We start from the raw sequence: 22,539 nt of genomic DNA on the forward strand, positions 1-22,539 counted from the left end.
CGGGGAGGAACCCCGTGGGAAAACATTAAAAAATGCTACACACAAGTCTTAGCGGTCGGATGGAACAACATAAAATCCTAAACAAAAAATTCTCTGTCACTCTAATCTATCGACAAAGAGTGTACAGGTACGTCTAAATACCATGCAATGAAAATGTCTCCAGGAAATAAAATAGCACAATATCAAACAGCCGAAAACAACAACAACAACAACAAGAGTGGGGGTAGCGATCTGAAGGAAAAAAACATACCTCTGGCATATTGAGATCATCCACAAAGTAGATCAACCGTTTATTCCCTTGAGGCCCGTAGTTTCTGCCGGCTTTCTTCTCCAGTGGTTTTTCCAGCACACGCTGAAGCATCTCTGTGCGTTGCATTACAAAAAACACAGCAAAGAAAATATAACTTGCATAAAAACAAAATGATGGATTCAATTACGCGACTTCCCACGACCGACATCATTCAGAGATGTGTATTAGCATCAATCATGCTGACAATGATATCGTGTTCACACCAGTCCCAAAAATAATTATAATTATCTTACTGAATATTTTCCTTTTATATCATTGAAATGTTTCACTTTATCTTAAACTGTAATTTTTGTTTTCTTACCTAAATGTTTTCTTTTAACATGATAGTTGTGATCAAGGAAGGGTGTGCCAGTTGCTTATTCGTTTTTCGGTTTTATCTGATGAGCATTTGTCTTTTTAAATGTTATTATTATCTTACTGAATATTCTCCTTTTTATAATGATTGAAACGCACACATACGCGCACGCGCGTGCGCACGCACAAAACGATGCATGCACACGCACGGACACACACGCAACACACACACAGTTGTTACACTCTGAACCATAATGTAATAGTATCTTACCCACATGTTTTTCTTTTTACATGATAATTAATGTGTGCATGGTGATAAGTGAAGGGTGTGTCAGTAGTTGTTTTTTTTCTCTTTGATTTTTGCTGACGGGTATTTTATTTTAGGTGAGCCTAAAGAAAATTTTCTGTTTTTGGTTGAAGCAGATAAAGTATTTTGGAATGAATTGAATTGAATTATTCAGCCCAAACGTCTCTCATCGTTTATCACTTTGTCCATGATCACCTCTTGTATAAATTTTTCGTTTACTGCAAGAACAACTATCTAACAGACTTTGCTCATAGAGGAATAATTCAGCGCTTAAGGCGGGGAATTGCGCTGACTGAATGTGCTGAGGACGTGCTTGGCAATGGCGTCTTTTTACTGAGTTAACCGGGAAATTTGGCCAACACAGAACAAACCAATAAAGTCCAGTTTTGCATCAGTTGGGCATGGTACACCAAACACAGTAGTGAGAAAGCTGCGGGCATGTCTTGTGTTCTGACGTACCCGAGGTGGTGTAGAAGTTGAAGGGGACGTTGGCCACAGCCCAGGCGTCCCCCAGGGTGGTCAGCTTTTCCTGCATGAGGACGGTCTTGCCCGTGCCGGCCAGCCCCACCAGCATCACGGGGCAGCCCTTATCCAGCAACATGTTCATGAAGTAACGGATGCGGGTCGTCTCCATCGTGTGCACCAGGGTCGCCTGCCCACCCACACAATAACAATAATGATGATAAAAATAATAATAATTGATTAAAAAACAACAACAATGATAATAACAACTGATAATAATTGATGATGGTGATTAAAAACACAATGACAGTACTAATCGTAATGATGCCGCTACTGCTACTACTACTACCATACATTTGTATAGTGCCATTTTCCCTCCAAGAACTCAGGACGCTTCACATGAAAGAAAAAGTTACAAATTATATGAACCACTCATGACTACTCTCTCCTTCTCTCTCCCCCCTCTTACATCTCCATTACACCACCCCCGCCCGCCCCCGACCCCCAGTCCCGGCTCTTATAAATCATACATGCAAAGTGAGATGACAGACATGGAGTGTGGTCATAGAAGTAAGAAACCGACAGTGCCTACAAATAGATTTTGAAAAGATATGTTTTTGATGAAGACCAAAAGGCACAGGCGGGGGTCAGATGAACGGATACGATGTGAAAGGCTGTTGCAGATAATCAACAAAGAGGAAAGAACATTCACCGTAGGTTCTTGTACTGACACGAGGAATTTCCAAAAGGTAACTGTACGAGGAAGAGCTGGGAGTCATTGTGGGAGTCTAAGCACTGGTGAGGTGAGAAAGATGATAATGATAATAATATTTTATCTTTATATAGCGCATATTATTCAAGCATGAGCATGCTCTAAGCGCTTTACAATCCAGTTCCTAAAGTGAAACAAGAAAACACATATAAAGTAGTAGAAACTTAAAAACAGAATCATTGATATTATAAAAACGCAATGCACAAAACCCACAAAGTAACATACTCTCAATATCACAACTGTTACACTCCAACACACACACACACACACACACAAGATTAAACGGCTAAGATAATAACAATTTTCACTTAAAATACATACATGTACAAAGTAGCATAACTGTAATCTGCATGTCATAGATTTTGTAAAAATTGCAAATTAAAGTTTTGGATAGAAAAGGTAAAAAAGGTAAATGGGGTAACAATCGGCAGTCATTCTCCTTTCGAATCACACCACCACCATCCATCTACCGACCCCCATTCTCTCTACTCACACATCGCACACACTCACATTGCTATGAGCCTGGGACAACAGCACTATCAAAGATAAAGATAGGTAGGTACAGTGTCACAGAAAGCTAAAAAAATAAAAACCAAAAAAAACAACAACAACAGCAAAAAACCAACTCAGGGGTTTACTGAATTCTGGGGTCTGGGTCATTGGCCATGATCATTATCGCATTGCATTATGTTGCGGTGTGGTGTAGTCTGGCATGCGGAATTTTTAGGCATTTATTGATCTGTTATGTATTGTTTTACATTGTATTGAAGTATAATGTACTGTATTGTATATTATTTATTATTAATGTGCATAATGCTGCATGGCATGGCAGCGCATTGTACTTTTTTTTTTTTTTTTTTCATCCTTTTTTTTTGCTGTGTGAGATTCGGACTGCATTCCAACGAGAAGTGAGTTGTTCTTATTCCTGAAAAGCTACTGGATTTTCGTGCTTTTTTTTCTGGAACACTGCGTTACAAGTTTTCATACACAGACACGTGTTGTGACAAAATACAAAGCAAGACAAGACAAAGACAAAGACAAAGACGAGACGAGACGGGACGAGACGAGACAAGACGAGACGAGACTCTATGTCCACCAAACCTACCTGCAACGGCTCTTCGGGGTCAAAGTTGAAGTTGGGGACTTTCTTGGTCCATGGCTCCCACTTGTGGGTCTCCGGGTCGATGAAGTAGTCAAACAGCGTGCCTGTCGCGGGGAACTTGACCGACTTCATGTCCGTCAGAAACCACTTGGTGAACTCCACTCGTCCGTCTGACAACTGCCCACGGTCAAAAGAAAAAGTCTTGAATTTTGTTCTCGCAGTCCGATGTATGTCTTGCTTTTTTTTTTTTTTCAGCTGGCACTTCCTCACGGGAAAGATTTGTGTATATTATTTCTATTGCAGCCAATAATTGTAAAGTTCATATGACTAAAAGAAACATTTTACATGAAAATCATAATCACAAGTATAAAATTAAAACAAAAAGAATTCTCTTAACAACTTTCCCATGCGAAAAACTTAGTCAACTCAACCACATCCATGTACCATCCACGTGACGATAATACAATGCACCCACGCACGCGCAGTCAGATGAATGCATGCACGCGCGCGCGTACGCGCACGCGCACACACACAAACGTACACGCACACACACGCACACACCACATGCACATACATACACATATTACAGACGCGCGCGCGCACACACACACACTAAATATGCATGCAGAAAAATGACTATTTAAAGAGAGAGAGAACGAACGAACGAACGAACGAGAGAGAGAGAGAGAGAGAGAGAGAGAGAGAGAGAGAGAGAGAGAGAGAGAGAGAGAGAGAGAGATTAGAATGAAAAACCCCAAACACAAAAACATGGGCATCAGCTCAGATACAAATTTACTGTCACACACATGGACAAAACAGAAATTTGGATAGGGAAAAGGGGCATGGTTGGGGAAAGCTCAGCTGTTTATGATGGAAAAGTGTTTTTTTTTTTATATTTTTTTTTACAGCTTTGTTTTAAAAGGCTGGGTTAGTTTCTATATGAAGCATATCATAAGGGAGAGAATTCCATGCTTTAGAAGCATTGTAAGGAAAGGCTCTTTCACCATTGGACAGGACACGTTGTCCGCATGACAGACAGCAGGATCCCGAAAATGCTTTTGTATGGCCTGCTGTAGGAAGAGAACGCTGGCCATTAAGGAGAAGCATGAGCGAAGGAAGCAAGGCTCAACTTCTGGAGACGTTTTCCCTTACAACACCTGTGGGAAGTGCTGCGCATCCAAAATCGGCCTCTTCTCCCATATGAGGACACACACCGACAGATAAGCCTGGCTGTCTACTCATCCGTCGGTCCGACGGGAGACACCAACAAGGAAAGGCTCTTTCACCACAACTTTCAGTTCTAATTCTGGGGACAGGCAGAAGACCAGAGTCCGAGGAAAAGCGCGGCTGTCTGGAAGGCGTGCGGACCGACAGAGGGTCATGGATGAACCAGAGAGAGAAAAAAAAAGGTGACAGAGTGTTGCAAGCTTTTATTTTTTCCGTGCTTGTATTGGGAGCCACTGAAGTACTTGGAAGAGTGGTTGAGCATGATCATGTCTTTTCGCTCGGAGGACGAGCCTTGTTGCAGAATTTTTCACCTTTTGAAGCTGATAAAGAAGTGGACAGCTAAAAAAGGGAGTATTGTAACAATTAAGTTTGAATGATGATGATTATAACGAGAGTTATAATGATGATAACAATGATAATAATAATTTGATAAAATTTATATAGCGCTTTCCACGTAAATCACGTTCAACTGCGTTGTACAGTATAAAACCTGATGAGTAAAGCATGCATTCAAACACTAAAATGTAAAACAAACAACAACAAAAACCAAAACAAAGCAAAAACAAAACAACAACTAACACCGACAAACCAGCGCAGACGTCCATTCACACACTTCAGACACACAAAAATTCCCGTACACAACATCACTCTCATTATACACATCGTACATCACAATTCCCAAATAATGCACATTTCAGATATCACAATACTAACACCACAATACTACCTCAGGACTGAAGATGACCCAAAAGAACAGAATGGTCGACAGTATGAAAGGCAGCAGACGGATCTAAAAGAATTAGTACCGACGCATCTTCATGGTCAGAGCTAGGAAAACGTCATTTGTTTCTTTCACATAAGCTATTTCGGTGGTGTGGAAGGGATGGTAGGCAGACTGGGAGGCACATATGGGGTTATGGAAATTTAAATAAGAGAGAAGTTATTGGAGAGCCACTTTCTCGATGACTTTGGAATGTAAAGGTTAGTTTGAAACTGATTTATAGTTTTCAGAATTGTTTGGATCAAGGCTTGATTTTTTTTGTCAGAAGGGATTTCACAATAACAGCTTTAATGAGGGATTGAAATGTTCCACTATGAAGACTTTCATTTACAATGTGAGTAAGAGTGGGGAGGAGTTCATCTAAACATTTCAAAAACCAAATATATTAGCAGAAGATCAAGAGAACATGTTGTAGGTTTAGATTTTAAAGTGAAGGTTTTCAAATCAATCGTACTCTGATACTGGATGAAAAGTAATTAATTTAGAACTAATGTGTGAATTTTAAGCAAAAAATATGGAATAAATATGTAAATGAGAATCAAGTTTAAAACGAATGGCAGGTACCTTTTGTATGAAATACTGGCAAAAAACATTAGGCAGCTGGTTTGGTGGGCACGTGTTTGGTAAAGAAGAAAAAATTCTGCGAGAGCAAAGCTGGCTGCAAATACCGGACAGATCTTCGAAAATCCCCGAGGAGAAATAATCTCATGCTGCTCCTCTCCTACCCTCTTCTCTCTTCCTCCACTTCAGACGGACACATACACCCCCGAAAACGGAGTATTGTTGCCTACATTGCGTGGGTAAAACGGTCATATACGTAAAGGTCCACTTGTATTACGAATGAATACGAATGAACGTAAGAGTTGCAGTCCGCGAACAAAGAAGAAGACAAATGCATAACAAAAATTCAGAAAGGCAGAGAAACAGATCGATGCCAACAGACAGAAGACAAACAGACAGACACACAGAGAGACAGACAAGCAGATAGACCAGACCAGACAGATAGCACAAGACAAAGGCCCCAGCTCTGACCTGATCCTGGAAGAGACAGCCCCCAAAGGCCCAGATACAGCAGAAGACGAAGTAGAGCTCGTACAGTTCCTTGGTGCTGTCAGGTGGCGTGTTTTCCGGTGTCAGGTGGCAGTCCAGCAGGTAGCACAGCATCTGCACGTGGGAGATCTCCACCATGGGCGTGATCTTCTTGAAGCGCGTGCGGAGAACGTCCAGGAGCACCGGCACATACTTCTCGAACAGCACCGTCAGGTTGGCTTTCTCCGAGTCCACCTCACGGGCCTCGATCCAACTCTGAACAAACCTGAACACACACACACACACACACACACACACACAAACACACAGATGTTTTGTCTGTTCTGAACGAATGTTTTTGTTGCTGGGTTGTTGTTTTTTCAGTCAAACTGATGTAGCGCGGAAAATGTACTGTCACATACGTTTACGAACACACTCGAACACTCTCAAGCTGTCTGTCTGTTTGTATGTATATCTGTCTTGCTCATTAGCACAAACATTTCCCAAATACAAAGACTACCCTTGACGTACGTAAATGGCAGTTTTTAAAAGATTTTTTTTCTGTAACAAATGGCAGTTTTTAAAAGATTGTTCTGTAACAAACAAAAATGACAAGTGCTTAACACTACTTGCGATTAAATCCTCCGCGACAAAACAACCATTTCCATACGATCCTCCAGTGTCTTTCTAAAAGATAACCCAGCCATGGCAATGGATCTTAATATCTGGAAACACGGGACACGAATAAAGAATTGATATGAAAATGACCTCATTAGGATCTGCATCCTACGTCTAGAAATGAAGAAATACCACTGGGTGATATGTAAAAAAAAAACCCCAAAAAACAACAACAACAAACAAACAACAACAAAACCAGCACGACAGGCCAGTTCAAAAAGCGAGACCTTGTATTAGTGCCTTGTATTACCTTTTTTTTTGTCACCAAATATTTCTCCATGAAAAATTCGGGCTGCTTTCCAAGGGATGTGCTTCGCCACAGTGCAGCGCCACCATTTTTTGTTTGTTTGTTTGTTTTTCTTGTCCGCAAGTGTACTTGTTTTCTTACTAAATTAGTTTTCTACACGATTTTGCCAGGGACAACCCTTTTGTTGCCATGGGTTCTTTTACTTGCGCTAAGCGCATGCTGGACACGGGACCCGAATTTACAGTCTCATCCGACTGACTAGCACCCAGACCATCACTTGACAAGGTCTAGTGTATGGAGTGGGGGATGGGGATGAGGAGGGATGGGGCAGGGGGTGAGGGAAGAGTAAAAAAAAAAAAAATCCTGGCCCATATAATATGCAGCCCGAACTCGTGGACGCTCGATCTCTAAATCAGGCACGTTAACAGCCAGGCTACCGCGCCTTATAAGCGCCTGTTGACCCCAGAAAACGGAGTATGGCTGCCTACATGGCGGGGTGAAAACGGTCATACACGTAAAAGCCCACTCGTTTACATACGAATTAACGTGGGAGTTGCAGCCCACGAACGAAGAAGAAGAAGAAGAAGAAGAAGAAGAAGATAAGCTTCTGTTTGTGCTCATTGTTTTTGTATTTGTTGCTGCATGGCACTGTTCTTGAAGGAATAAAAAGTTTCATGAAAAAAGAAAAAGAAAAAAAAAGGCCATCGCTCCAAGATATACGTACGGATTCCAGCCGAGATCCTGAGTGTTGATGAAGAGAATCCCGGCCCTGGACACAGTGGCGGGCGTGGCGGTCTTGAGGTGACTTATCTCGAAGAGGAGCCTCATGGTGGGCGTCAGGGGGATCCGTTCGTTGCTGGCCAGGGTGAGGATCTTGTTGTCGTCCATCACGGTGTTGAGGGACTCGATCCACATGGGGTCGATGTCGCCGTCCAGCACGATCCACTTGGGCCCGTCCCCGGTCAGGCCGGCCAGGTCTCGCATCCCCACCGAGAAGAGACCTGGCGGCACAATGATAATGATAATAATAATGATAATTAGTATTTATATAGCGCTGAATCTTGTGCAGAGACAAATCGAAGCGCTTTCACACCAGTCATTCACACGCATGCATAACTCTAAACTTGAGAAACTGAAGACAAAGAAGAAGAGGCAGGGGAGGGAAGCTATCATAGAAAGAGGTGGGTTTTAAAGGCCAGATTTAAGGCACAAGAGAGCAGAGTATATACACTAACCCTGCACCCATTTTGTTTTGTCATGTCAGTGAAGTCAGATCCTGTAGTGGGGCAGGAAGGAAGGGACGGTATCTCAGGGCACACACACACACACACACACAAACAACCACCCTGGTCAATAACAATTCATTTTCTGATTATTCATTGTTCAGATATCAAACACACACAGAGACAGACACAGACACACACAGAAACACACACACGTCTAATATCATTCAAAGTGAACAGACGTTAAACTAAAGAAAGAACACACACGCGCAAACACACACACACACACTGGACGATTCTTGTATTCCCTTCTAATGTCTGCAATTGCTTACATACCGGGGGTTTTAGGTGACCCAGTGTATGTATGTTTGTGTATAATAGTGCATGCGGAGACCAAAGTGGTAGTAACCAAGCATGTGTGAGCGTGCCTGCAGGATGCACACTTTTGTTTGAGTACATCCGTTCCAGTGCGCATCTCTCTCAGAAAGCGCTGTGCCTTGATCAAACGAACGGCAAAGTGAAGGCAAAAGCGAGCAAAGGACAGCTAACAACAGTGGTGGTCATTGGAAAGCTCCTAAGTGGCCAGAAATTCCCTCCCTTCCCGTCTATGAAGGAAAGGAAGAGAGAATGCAAAAAATATGCGGGTTGTTTGTTTGTATGCATGCATGCATGCATGTGTGTGTGTGTGTGTGTGTGTGTGTGTTTGCATGCGTGTTTGCATGCGTGCGTGCGGGCGCGAGCTTGTGTGTGTGTGTAGGGGGGTGGGCGGGTGAACAATGTTTTGTTTTGTTTGCTTGTTTGATTTTTTTTCTTTTTTACTGGGCGTCCTTAACCTAGTCAGCCACGTCACGTTCACCGCACAAAGGGAGCTGAATGTTTGGCACCAATTTGATCGAAGAACCCTGAATCCCATTCCTCAGTATGAGCGAAACTTGATGTACAAGCCAAAGTCTTTGACAGCGTGGTGTAGGACCTGCGTGAAATACAAACTGAACAGCACAGGGACGACTACATTGACCTGTTTCACTCCGCTGGAGATGAGGCAGGTATTCGTTAGTCACCCTTTGAGAGAACCTGTCGTCCTGTCATGTTGTCGAAGGAATACCCTTTAACGGAGTGGTAAACTTGCTTGGGCAGCTCAATATAAAGTTGCATCAGCCAGCACTGACAGGAAGTGGACGTCACAGCGAGCACATATGCGCGCATGCGCATTGCTGTGCTTTCTGTTCATATCTGCATAACAAGCTATGACCCCCCCCCCCCTCCATCCCGTGCCACCACCCCTACCCCCAACCCCACAACACACATCCCTCCCCCAATCCCCACGCAAAGAGGGAAAAAAAACAACTCAAAAACAAAAACAAAAACAAAAAACCCACCCCGAAATAAATAAACATGACAAAAATTTCACCATCTTTCCACTCCCGAGTGTGAGGGTTGATGACGCCGAAGAGCTCATCGTTGCTGACCGACTTGGGGTCCAGGATGTAGGACACGGGCTTACGGCCCAGGTTCTTGAAGGTCCGCTGTAGAGCTGTCCACACGCGGGACTTGCCCGTCCCAGCCGCCCCCAGCAGGAACACCGAGTGACGGACATCGAATAGCTCTTGAAGCTGGACACACTGTGGGAGGTGGACGGGGGAGATTATGGTACCGTGTAAACAGAGAATTGGAATTGGAATGGTTTATTCACAATCAGGCCACAGACCCGAGTGAAGGGGGTATACGCAAACATAAAACAAGTCAACGAAAATACATAAACAAATAAGCATTAATATAGACAACAAAACGTACATTGAATCCGTGTAAATACATAGACAACAAAAAGTATGTTATTACTGTTATACGAAGTAACAATTTCTATTAATTTGAATGCCTTGTAAATTGTATCAGTTTTGTTTTGGTTTTGTTTAGGAAAATCAAGGTGTGCAAGATGTGAAATTATTTTTGCGTGACCTTAAAGATAGACTGATTGCCTGCAGATGGCAAGAGTGGAATTTTCATGTTAATAATAGTGATTGGTTTTGCGGATACAGGACATTTTGCACTGGTTGTTAAGATTTACCTGCGTATGAACTTAGACAGAGATTTGAAATTTATTATGACAAGATTTCGTTTTGGTATTTCGATATATCCAACCTGCTTTTTATAGATATCCCAATCATTTTCGTTTCAGTCTACTTCTAGTTTCTGAAAAAGAAAGCGCCATAAGGAATTTGTCATTATACTTGTACAAAGCATTGCTTTTCAGATCTGTTGCAACTTCATGATTTTCTTCAGTGACTGTGCTTGTTTGTGTATTGTACCCCTTCATGAGGAGCTATGGCCTTTATATGAATAAAACATCCGCATCCGTATCTCTCTCTCTCTCTCTCTATATATATATATATATAACACTTTTCTTTTAACAAAGTTTTCAGTCTCAGATACTTCAGAAGTTATTTCCATCGGCACTATTACCTATTTTCCCCAAAACAAAACGCAAACGCGTCTTCACAGCTATAGTGCGTCGAAGACAAAGCCGTTGGCCAATCTATAATATAGCAGCCCAAAATGACTCCAGGGTAAAGTCCATCAGGGGGGGTGGGGGGGGGGGGGGGAGGTGGGGAGGGGGGTAGTTTGAGGCTGTTACACCGGGCTTACCTTGAGGATGAAGTTATCCTCCGGCTGAAGTTTCATGTCCAGGGTGGCCTTACGGATGTTCTTCTCCAGCTCCAGGTCCCGCTTCCTGGGCACGTCCAAGGCAGGGAAGAGGTCCCCGATCAGCCCCATAAACACCGGCATGTCTTCCACCACGATTTTGGGGACGTTGAAGTCCCTCAGTGCCCTCATCAGCACCTGCACAGCAAGCGTAGCTTTGCTAGGGTAGGGAGTCACTTTGGGTTGATAAAGTTTGTAATTGTTCAACAGTGCACATGGTTACAATGCAAACAAAGACAAAAACAGCATTAACAAGCTTAAAACTTCTATTGTGCACAAGGGAGTCCCTTATAACACTCGTGGGTATTTCTTTTGTTAAATCCATGGACAACCAGTTTGACGAACGTTAAGGTTGTTTCTTTAGCTTGCAATGTATCTTTGTTTTTATAAAAAAAAAATAATATAAAAATTTATGGAGGCTTAAAAAGCGCGGTTCCCCGCTTTCAAGAGCAGGCACACCGCGCTTTACAGTATAAAGAGATATGTAACATTTCAAAGGTATAATAATGTTATAAAAAAGAGATAAAACGATATACATCCACATATTCACTGCACAGAAAAGGTACATCACACACACACACACACACACACACACACACACACACGCCACTAGTGAATCTATCTAAAAGCTAAAAACGACACAGAGAATCAACAGAGATAAACAAACAGTAAAATCACCAAAACCAACACACTCTTTTGAGATTTACTATTTTCTCTTCAAGAAAAAACAACAACAAAGAACACATATGGCTGTCAAGAACAGTAAGGGCTGATAGCCCCCCCCCCGCCCCCACCCCTCCCTCCCCCTGCACTGCGCACGGGACATCGGTTTACCATCTCGCCCGAAAAAAACCTAACACCCAGACCACCACTCGGTCTAGCGGAGGGTGGTGGTGGGGGAGGGGTTATAAATCCCGGTCCTTTTGAGGGAATGAAACCAGTGGATTCCAAGCCGGAAATCGGCGCGGCCACCGCTTTACATCGTTCGCGGTCGTATCATGATTACAACTGTTAGTGAGTAAGTATACTGGGAGGTCATTTAGTTGCGTGGCACACTGTACCTGGTCTTCAGGTCTCTGGCGGTCTGCTCTTTTCAAGGCACCAGCCACCACCAGGACAGACTTGATGGCTCGCAGGCCCCAGTCATAATGGTCCTGTAACAGTGTCACGGCGTCATCTTTAGTCGTCTCCGTGTTATTGGTCATTTTCATGATGTGCTTTTTATCGGGCAGGATGTGAAAAAAAATGCTGTACCCTTAATAAGGATATTTTTGACTTGGGTTGACGTTTGTCCACACACACGCACACACACACACACACACATACCCCCTCCCACCCAACACAAACACACACACGCACACACACATACAACACACACACACACATACAAACATACATACACACACAAACACACATATACGATGGGACATGCAAAAGAAGTTTGAGGACTTCAGTTAAAAGGGAAAACGATTTCGTCTGACTGAAATACTCATGCATACAGATCCCACAGACTGGATTGGAATGAGATTGTTTTGCAAATTTCAGAGGTTCCAGCCACATAAGATTCCCCTGCCTCCTCGTGGTTTTTCGTAAATTCACATTGGTGTGTTATCTATCTGCGTGCAATATATGTTTGCTACGATTCTCCTGTGCTATATACATCACCTGTTTGGACAGCAGTTCTTTGCACAGTGTGTAGAGTGTGATGAACTTGCGGGCCAGCAGTCTGGCATCCAGGAACCCTTCAGCCACCAACATGATCTCACAAATCAGAGCGAAATCTGGCACCACCATGGCGCAAGGCCTGGAAAAAGAAGACGAAACGTCTGGATACAGCATCTGTTCAAGGAACAGTTTTGTAACTCACCCTTCATACACGATGAAAATCTAATGTGTTCAATCAATCTTTAAATATCTTTGATAACAATTCCGTTTTGTGTCAGTAAGCGTTTGGAACACTAATTATGCTCTTTTTTTTTAATTCGAGAAATTTGTTTCATTAAGTTGGTAAAAACAAACAAAAAACAGCAACAAAAAAGCAAACCAAACAACAAAAGCAAGGAACAAACAAAACAAAACTTTAAACAGTATGATTTCTCTACATCTGATTACTTTCAGCTGTATTGAAAAGACGCGTGAAATTATTATTCAGATTTTAGATTCTGAGCACTTTATTGTCTGTTTCAAACAATTAAAACGGATAACTTTCTTTGGGCTCATTCTAATGCTTGTCATCATTTACCAAGTGATCGACGAGCGTGAAAACTTGGAATGGCCGAATCATTAAGTATATCGTACGATGCTTTTGTATACAAAATAAGAAACATTTTCTCAAATCAAATCAACATCATCTTCATCATCATCACAAGCACCACTACCAGTACCACCACTACTATTATCATCATTTTTAATGAAGTTGTTCTGATGGTGAATTCTTTTAATTGTTTGCTGATTTTTGTTCGTTTATGTTTTCTGCTGCTGTTACCATCATGATCCATTCCATTCTTATTATCATTCTGTTGTTGTTGTTTTAACGGTGTCCCATAACCGTTTACGGCCACCAGGGCAGTGATTTAATATCAACTGTGTCCATGGCATAGGAAGTGAGAGGCCCGATCCTCTCTCCTTCCGCGCCGTACTGAACTTCCCCAACCGAAGTCAGGTACCCATTCACACCTGGGCGGATTGAAGAAATTCGGAGTAAAGTACCTTTCCCAAAGGACACAACATCATGCCAAAACGGGGCCTCGAACCCTGATCACTGGTGAACACTGGATCAGAAGATTAACGCCTTGCCGGTTTTGCCACGGCGTCTCCCTCATCATTTAAGTAACTGACCTGAACAAGGCTTTCAGATTTTCCGGCAGTTCGGTCCTGCCAGCGTATCCTGGGTTCATGGTGATGAAGATGCCTACAGTAGGGATAAGGCTGATCTCATCCCCCATGAAGTTGAACCGCTCCTTCTTCTCTTTGATGGCATCCTGGATGGTCTTGACCTGAACGGCGATCACAGACAGCACCTCCACGGCGATTCTGTTGAACTCGTCAAAGCAGCCCCACGCCCCTGACTGAGCCAAGCCTTTGTAGATGTTGCCCACTGACTGAAGAGAAAAAGACACAAGACATTTTTTTTAAAACATGGTTTAATCTAAACGCGATTATCCACAAGAGGTATCCAAGCAAAAAGTGGACGGCTGTGGTACTTTTCCCTTCATCATTCCTTCTTCAAATTGTGCAGCTCGACTAACCAGCCTCGCATCATTCAGGCATCTTTGACGCTGCACAACTCTCTCTCTCTCTCTTTCTCTCTCTCTCTCTTCGTCGTTCAGTCTTTGTTTCCAGATCGCCAACACTGTAATGTGTGCTTATGTCGTTGTGCGTTGTGCATTTAGAAACAGGAAACCTCTACATTGGTAAAACGTTATCGTGAAGGGGTTTTAGTCACGAAGGAAAATTTTTAAAAAGACAAAAAGAAACTTGCTGATTATGGCTTGAGTAAAACATTTATGACAGTGTATTTATTGCACAGATGTTTTCGTCTATGAATGATACACAAAAGAACATTGTGTTCTGCTTTATGGGTTTTTTCCCCCTTCCGAACAACATAGAGGAAGGACCTTTTCTCATGTGTGTGTGTGCTTCAACAAATAAAAGATATGTACAGCTTCTTTTGTGCATTGGCTCAGAGAAAAAACACCCATATCCACTTTAAGTAATTGTTTTGGTATGCTCTGTGACAGAAAAAGACCAATCTTTTTACAAAGCCTCGGGTTTGTTAATGCCGTCCAACTGAATTCACAGTTAAGAAATCTATAAAAATGACATCCCAGGAGAAAAAGTGACACGTTGTAATCCTTCTTTTCCGAGCAGCTGTAGAAAGACTACGCCAGGATCTAAAACTTGCCTCCAAAAGAAGAGCTGCCATAACAATGCACCAGAATCGACTGATCTAAAATCAATCTTTTCCGAGCAGTTGAAAACGGAGCACGGTTAGATCTAAAACTTGTCTCAAAAGTAAAGTAGAGCTGCCATGTCCACGAGAATGGACTAACCTTGTAATCCATCTGCTCGGAGCAGTTGAAGACGTAGACCATGACGCCCAAGGCACGTCCCAAGTCCTTGGTGGTCTCTGTCTTCCCTGTGCCGGCAGGACCTGCCGGGGCACCTCCCATGATCAGATGCAGCGACTGGGTCAGCGTGATGTAGCACCTGGAGGGGCGAAAGGAACAGCACACTATACTGTCGTGTATATGTTGGTTGTACATTGATTTTTGTTGTTGTTGTTGTGGTCTGTCATGTGTAGGTCGCCCCTCTAAACCTACCCACTGGCATTTTGTTGTTGTTGTTGTTATTGAGAGTATCAGTTCAGTCTGAATAAGATATCGTCGCAAAGGCTTACTATAATCACGCACACACACACACACACACACACACACACACATGCTCTCTCTCTCTCCCCCCCACCACCACCCCCTCTCAGCCTTCTCACATGCCACGCCCCCACCCCAACCACTTACACTCACCTCCCATATAGACATGTCCAACAACTCATATACTCCACAAAATACAAACATCACCTAGGAATCACCATCAAAGCCTTCCAACGCTTCACTAACTTCACTACATTTGGCATCAACGGCGCTGTTCTCAACTAGTTCAAATCTTATCTCACTGATCGATTCCAGTCTGTCATCGTCAGTAATTTCCAGTCTGAACCTGTTAAAATCAAACACGGAGTCCCACAGGGATCTGTTTTAGGCCCAGTTCTCTTCACGCTGTACACTGCTCCTCTTGCTGACATTATCAACCACCACAATTTTAGTCATCATTCCTATGCTGATGACACTCAACTTCAGAAGTGTGATACCCCTTAAAAATTGTCCTCACTCTTGCAAGAAACATCTGAATGCTTCCTGGACATTCAAAACTGGATGACTAAATAAGTTACAATTGAACGCAGACAAACCCGAAGCAATGGTCATAGAAACTAAACAAAAACACAGCTGACAAAATCAAACTTGGCAGTACATCCATCCCTCTTTCCAACTCAGTCAGGAACCTCGGCGTTGTCTTTGACAACACACTGTCCATGCAAAAATTTATCAGACACGTCAATCCTGCTACTGTCAACTGCGACGCGTCAGTTCCATTCGGAAATATCTGTCCACCGACCCAACATCTAGACTTGTCGTTTCTCTCATTCTCTCAGCACTCTATGTTATAAATGTATTCACAAATCTGCCCCTTCCTATCTTTGTGGCTGCCTTCACATCCACACTCCATTTCGCTCTCTACGATCGGTTTCGGACCCACTCTGTTTACGCATACCCTGATCCAAGCACTCCACTGTTGGACGCCGTTCCTTCTCTGTCTCTGGACCTTGTATTTGGAATGAACTTCCTCTTTCGCTTCATCAGGTCTCCGCACTCAGCTCTTTCAAGTCTGACCTAAAACGCACCTCTTCACAAGATAGCCTCCCTCCCCTACCCCTTCCTTGTCTTCAGTTTCTTCAGTTTTAGAGTTATGCATGCGTGTGAATGACTGGTGTGAAAGCGCTTAGATTTGTCTCTGCACAAGATTCAGCGCTATATAAATACCATCATCATTATTATTATAACTGAACTCATATACACGTCCTTCAGAACCATCACTTATGGATATGGATATGGATATGGTCGGAGACCAAGCTCTAAGCGCTTAACAAATACGGGGTCACTTGCACAACAGGCTGCCCACCTGCTGACGGCTGCCATTGGGCGCTCATCATTGTTTCCTGTGTCATTCAGTCAGGTTTAAGTCACGCACGCATTCACACTCAGACATGTAATATTTTATGCGTATGACCGTTTTGTTTACTTACCCCGCCATGTAGGCAGCCATAATCCGTTTTCGGGTGCGTGCATGTTCTTGTTTCCATAACCCACCGAACACTGACATGGATTACGGGATCTTTCACGTGCGCATTTGCTCTTCTGCGTGCGCATACTGACGAATGGGGTTCAGGTACTTGCAGGTCTGCACATTTGTTGACCTGGGAGATCGGAAAAATCTCCACCCTTCACCCATCCGGCGCCGTTACCGAGATTCGCACCCGGGACCCTCAGATTGAATGTCCAACGCTTTAACCACTCGGCTATTGCTGTATGTACTCGAGTACAAGTCCCGCCCCCCTCCCCTCCTCACAACCCCGCCGCCCCCCACCCCCTTCCCACAATACAAACAATGCCCCCCAAAACAGGTGGGGGGGGGGGGAGGGAGGGAGGAGGAAAGATATCTGTGTCACCTGTCAGTGAGAGGGGTGATGACGAGGCGCGGCGTGTTGCCCAGGTACTCGTGGGAGTACTTGAACTGGGCGTCACAGATGTTGGCGAAGCAATCGCCCTTGTCGTCGTCCCAGCGGTGACGGAGCTGCGACATCCAGACGAAGGCCTGGGAGTTCTCCACCTTCTTGGTGATCATCAGGGTCACCACGTCACGCGCGTGCACGTCGATGGTGCAGATGGTCATGATCTTCTGCCGGTCCCCGGAGCTCAGGTCTCCGATCAGCATGGTGATCAGGTTATTCAGCTGGGTGATCTGGCGGCGGGTTCAGGGCAGGACACACTGGGTTGTTTTTTTTGTGTTGTTTTGTTTTGTTTTGTTTTCGGTGCAGGTGTTCAGTGTGTATGAGCTTCGCATTTTATTTATTTTTCTTTGGCCGTGATAATTGCCACGCAAAACACACACTGGCTTTGTTATTTTTTTCGGTGCGGGCTGGGTGTATACTATGAGCATTACATTACAACAAAAAAAACAAAAAAAAAAAAAAAAAAAATCTTTGGCCATGACAATTGCCACGCGAAACACAAGAAAACAAACACAATGTCATACTATCTTGCTCCTCTTCGTCGTTGTCGTCGTCGTCGTGGTTGTTGTTGTTGTTGTTGCTGTTGTTGTTTGTTTGTTTGTTTATTATAACCCCAACGTGAGTGTGTGTTACGCTCTCGCGTGTGTACGCGGACGAGTGTGTACGTTTGTGTGTCAATGCATGGTTGGTTTTTTTTGTTTGTTTTTGTTTGGTTATAACTCCAACGTATGTATCTGTGCGTGCGAGTGTGTACGACGTACGTTTGTGGTGGTGTGTCAGTGTCTGGTGGGTCTTGATAAAGTTAATGTGCTACAGAACCACTACTGCTCTCCACAGTTCACACAACTGAGCCAACCTGTTTTTTGCTGTAGTCTTTCATGGCGTTCTCGAACCCCTCCTCCAGTCGGGAGAAGGCCGCGTTGACCTCTGTGGTCCACCAGATCTGGGTGCCGCACAGCGCCACCTGGGCCGGGTAGTCAAACAGCCACTGGTCACGTGGCTTCTCCTCGTACCCAGCTACCGCCTCCGACATCTCGTAGCGCACGGTGGACGTCATGGCCACCAGCAGGTTCTGGAGCCAGTTCTCCACCTGTGTGTGTGTGTGCGTGTGTGTGTGTTAGACACTGAAATACTTTCTGTTACAGCTGCTACTGCGACAACTAATACTACTGATAATAATAATATCAATGATGATATTGATAACAATATTGATCTAAGTATTCATTTAGTTCTGATAATCGCAATGAAGAATATAATATATCTAGCTCCGAGTCTTGTGCATAGACATAAAATATCAAAGCGCTTACGCAACAGTCACTCTTACACAGGCATAACTCAAATTCAAGGGAAATTAAAACATTAAAATAAATAAATAAATAAGATATGAAATAAAAACTGTGTTAATTTTAACCGCGGACAATTCTCGGACCACCACACTTCTATATCTAGACCTCAGAGACACTCAAGTTACAATTAAACGTAAAAGAGATCGGATCTATAAAGAAGAGTGAAATTCTCAGGCGGAAAGTAAACTCATTTCAATATCTGTTCCCATACAAAGAATTTCCTTCCATCTGTCAAAGGGCAGACGCCATTCTCTGGATGCTTGCATGCATGTCTTTCCTGTGACTTCCCAATCCCACTGCCTGAAAGGTGAAGGCGTTCCATGGAGTGGGGCTTGCGACCAGTTTCTCGGTTTTACTGATCATCAACGGGTTTACTTTCCACAAGGCACAACCACTTTACTACGGACTCATGGAGATCCTTTTTCGCGGCGTTTCAACCGAAACTTCTTTTTTAGTTTCTGACAAATCAGTTATGTGATCAAGAAAGAAAAACAACAACACAAAACTCTCTTCATTATCAAGTGTACACTACTAATACACCTACCAATAATTTGCCTTCTACACATCTTTCCCTTTACTATCTTTTAAGTATTCACTTGTTTATTTTGCCTTTATGGTATTTTATAATTTTGTTGTTGTTGATGTTTTACACAAACCTTGCGTAGCTTCTCATGGCCTGATCAACGCACTGGGTTTATGTGAAGGTCAGGAATCTGCTGCCCCCTCCCCTCACCCCCCACTTTTTTTTAAAACAGTAGATATGGTATAGCGTACGTGGATTAGTCCTCGAAACTGAAACAGAAAAAGACACTACAAGCTACATGCAGATCATGTGCATGTAGAAATCGCGGAGGAACCTAACCTGCCCATTGAGGTCGCAAGGCTTGTCCAGGTCCACGTATTCCCCGTCTTTGCTCCACATGCCCGTGGCATTTTTAATTGGCTGGCCGTCCGCCCCAAGCTCAAACTTTAACTTAGCCATGCTGTCAAAGAGCTTGGTCAAATGCTTCATCACCTGTTACAATGACACAATCACATACACGTGATCTATACAAATAAGCGTACTTTTTTTCAACGGAAGACAAGTAAGGTTTTTAACAGCGTCTGCCAACATGCTGTATACTGCAGAACAAAAAGACTAAGAATTGATATCCATGCCTTAAAAAAAGGAAAAGAAAACGCTGGCTTGATTCTTACAAAAAAAAGAAAACAAGAAAAAAAAAGAAAAGTGATACACAGTCTCACATACGTCATGAACAAAAGAGAGTGACACAAAAGAGAGTGACACTCATCACTCCGGATGGAGCATCCTGCAAGAGTTCATGAAGCATAGTCCATCAAACACAAACGAATGGACAGACAAACAAAGCAAGCCGGACAGGCCTAAAAAACAAATTATGTTTTGAACAATAGGCGCAAGAAGACTAATATGGTAAGAATGCTGAGGATACCCCCAAACCGTAATACTATCCAAATGAATCTCTTTGTAGATTGCATTGTATTGATTATAATACTCTTTGCCGTAAACGTTTTCTCTGTGAGAAATCTGGGCTGCTCTCCTCTGGGAGAGTGCGTCTTTAAAGTGAAGCGCCACCGCTTATATTTCTGGCCAGGAATCTATTTTGTTTTCCTGTCAACACAAATTTTTCTGCATGATTTTGCCTGGAACAACCCTTTTGTTGCCGGTTTATTGTTTTTTGTTGTTTTTTAATTTTTTTGTTGATTTTTTTTTACGCGCGCTAAGTAAAGCTACAGACGGGACGTCAGGGCGTCGACTCATTCGAATGACTAGCGTCTAGACCATTTCTCAAGGTCTAGTGGAAGAGGAAGAAAATACTGACAGAGTGTGCGGTACCGCCCTGTGCCCTTAGATTCTCTCGCTTCCTAAGCGGACGGATTGTCGTTGTGTGGGGCCACCAGCTCTACTCAAGAGCTTGATCCCTGACCGAGGATTGGCGCTATATACAGACAGTACCCATAGCATTAGCAACATGGCCCAACACTCAGCTTGTACCACAGAATGACGTACGTTTACAGCAAACAGCCAACATTAAAGTGAGACTTGTATTATCAATGGTTTCTCCATTGCAATGGGAAATCATTCACAGCTTAGCCTTTTGTGAAGGACTATGACTCTCAAACTAATAAGGAAAAAAATGCAATGGCTTCTAATGCTGCAGCCTTGGGAGCTAGTTGGCCAACCACCCCCAATGCCGACTTGTCCTAAAACCCTCTTGGCCAAGATAGTGCGGATGTAACCTGGGCAAGAGACACTCTCCACTATAATCAGATTCTAGCCCAGATAGTCGGGACAGCAGTTGCTTCCGATATATACTCTGCTGTTCTGATGGTCATAGTCAAACACGACTGACTACCACCATACAGCCAATAAGCAACCAATCAGTCAATCAACAAGACTCACAAGTGGCGGGCTGTTGCCGTTGGAGAGGATGTCGAGCAGGTCCGCGGAGGATACGAAGTAGAACCTGGGGAAGGCGAGTCGCTTGGTCTCCAGGTACTCGGCCAGGGCCTTCTCACACAGGGACAGCTGGGACTGCAGGCTGTCCAGCCTCTCGTACAGCCCGGGCTGGTTGGTGGCCTCAATCACGTTCTTCGTCTTCGACATGTCAGTCACTAAGACCTGGTGACGGCAACATAAGGGGAAGGCGGTGTGGGGTGGGCGGGTGGGTGGGTGCGGGGCAGGAGGTTTGTGTGGTGTTCTTGTGGGACAGACGGACAGTACAGACAGACACACCGCAACTTCCGGTCTCTCACGCGCATACTCCCGATCCGGCACACACACACACACACACACACACACACACAAACACGCGCGAAACACACACACACAGATACACGTGCGCGCGCATACACGCATACAAGCATGCACCTACGTATGTACTAATACGAATACTGTGGTGCACATATTCATGTATATAACTTTGAAATAGTCACATCCCCCACCTCATACCCCTCCCCCCACACACACTTATCTTCACATCAATACCCCCAACCCCCCCGCCTCCCTTCCCCCCAGGCCCCCACCACACACAACTTATCTTCATATCAGTCTCCCTTCTTCTGTTCCCTTCAAGAATAAGAATAATAATACAAATTACTTTATTATCTCATTGAGAGAGATTACATCAGGTGCGGCAAAAACAAACGTAGACAATTACTCAACACAAAAAAATAAACATGACTTAAATAAAAAGACTCAATAACATATAACACATTAAAATAAAAACTATTGCATATATTATTCACTTTATTAATCATTACTTTAAACATATTGAAATACACCAAGGCTAACACTGCATGTATGATATTGCACATTAATTAAGATAAGAAAAGAATAACTTTATTATTACGTAGCAATTATCAGTAAATATTGAAAGACACGAAGATGCACAAATTCCTATTGGACATTCGTCCTGCACATTGTCATACATTTTAAAGTAAATGATAATCAAAGAAATTCTAATAAAGTGCAATCTATTATGCATGCACTTTCACACGTACCCGCATGCAAGCGCAGGCACGCGCGCACGCACAAGCACACACACACACACACACGATACACACACATATTTTGACAAACGCAAGCGCACATAATTCTCAGGAATTTTAAAAAGGTGAATTGAACATGGTATAAAGGTCTTCTGAGCCCTGGGTTTCATTTTGAGTATCAGTATCAGGAACTCAAGGAGGCATC

The 22,539-nt window shown here is 43.4% G+C and overlaps 1 protein-coding gene across 1 annotated transcript in view; it reads right to left on the bottom strand.

Moving 5' to 3' along the window:
* The window catches only part of LOC143289304 (dynein beta chain, ciliary-like), a 123,692-nt gene that overhangs the window by 52,114 nt on the left and 49,039 nt on the right, over positions 1-22,539 (bottom strand). The window contains exons 24-38 of the mRNA XM_076598337.1: positions 21,247-21,465; positions 19,687-19,839; positions 18,335-18,568; positions 17,416-17,708; positions 15,185-15,341; positions 13,971-14,233; positions 12,798-12,936; positions 12,194-12,286; positions 11,076-11,270; positions 9,844-10,054; positions 7,934-8,210; positions 6,288-6,570; positions 3,251-3,424; positions 1,371-1,563; positions 251-363 (exon numbers count right to left, since the gene is read on the bottom strand). Of these exons, the coding sequence (XP_076454452.1) occupies positions 251-363; positions 1,371-1,563; positions 3,251-3,424; positions 6,288-6,570; positions 7,934-8,210; positions 9,844-10,054; positions 11,076-11,270; positions 12,194-12,286; positions 12,798-12,936; positions 13,971-14,233; positions 15,185-15,341; positions 17,416-17,708; positions 18,335-18,568; positions 19,687-19,839; positions 21,247-21,465 (2,997 nt within the window). The remainder of the gene's footprint in view (positions 1-250; positions 364-1,370; positions 1,564-3,250; positions 3,425-6,287; positions 6,571-7,933; positions 8,211-9,843; positions 10,055-11,075; positions 11,271-12,193; positions 12,287-12,797; positions 12,937-13,970; positions 14,234-15,184; positions 15,342-17,415; positions 17,709-18,334; positions 18,569-19,686; positions 19,840-21,246; positions 21,466-22,539) is intronic.

The sequence above is a fragment of the Babylonia areolata genome, chromosome 1, assembly GCF_041734735.1.
Source record: "Babylonia areolata isolate BAREFJ2019XMU chromosome 1, ASM4173473v1, whole genome shotgun sequence".
NCBI classification, from domain to species: domain Eukaryota; kingdom Metazoa; phylum Mollusca; class Gastropoda; order Neogastropoda; family Buccinidae; genus Babylonia; species Babylonia areolata.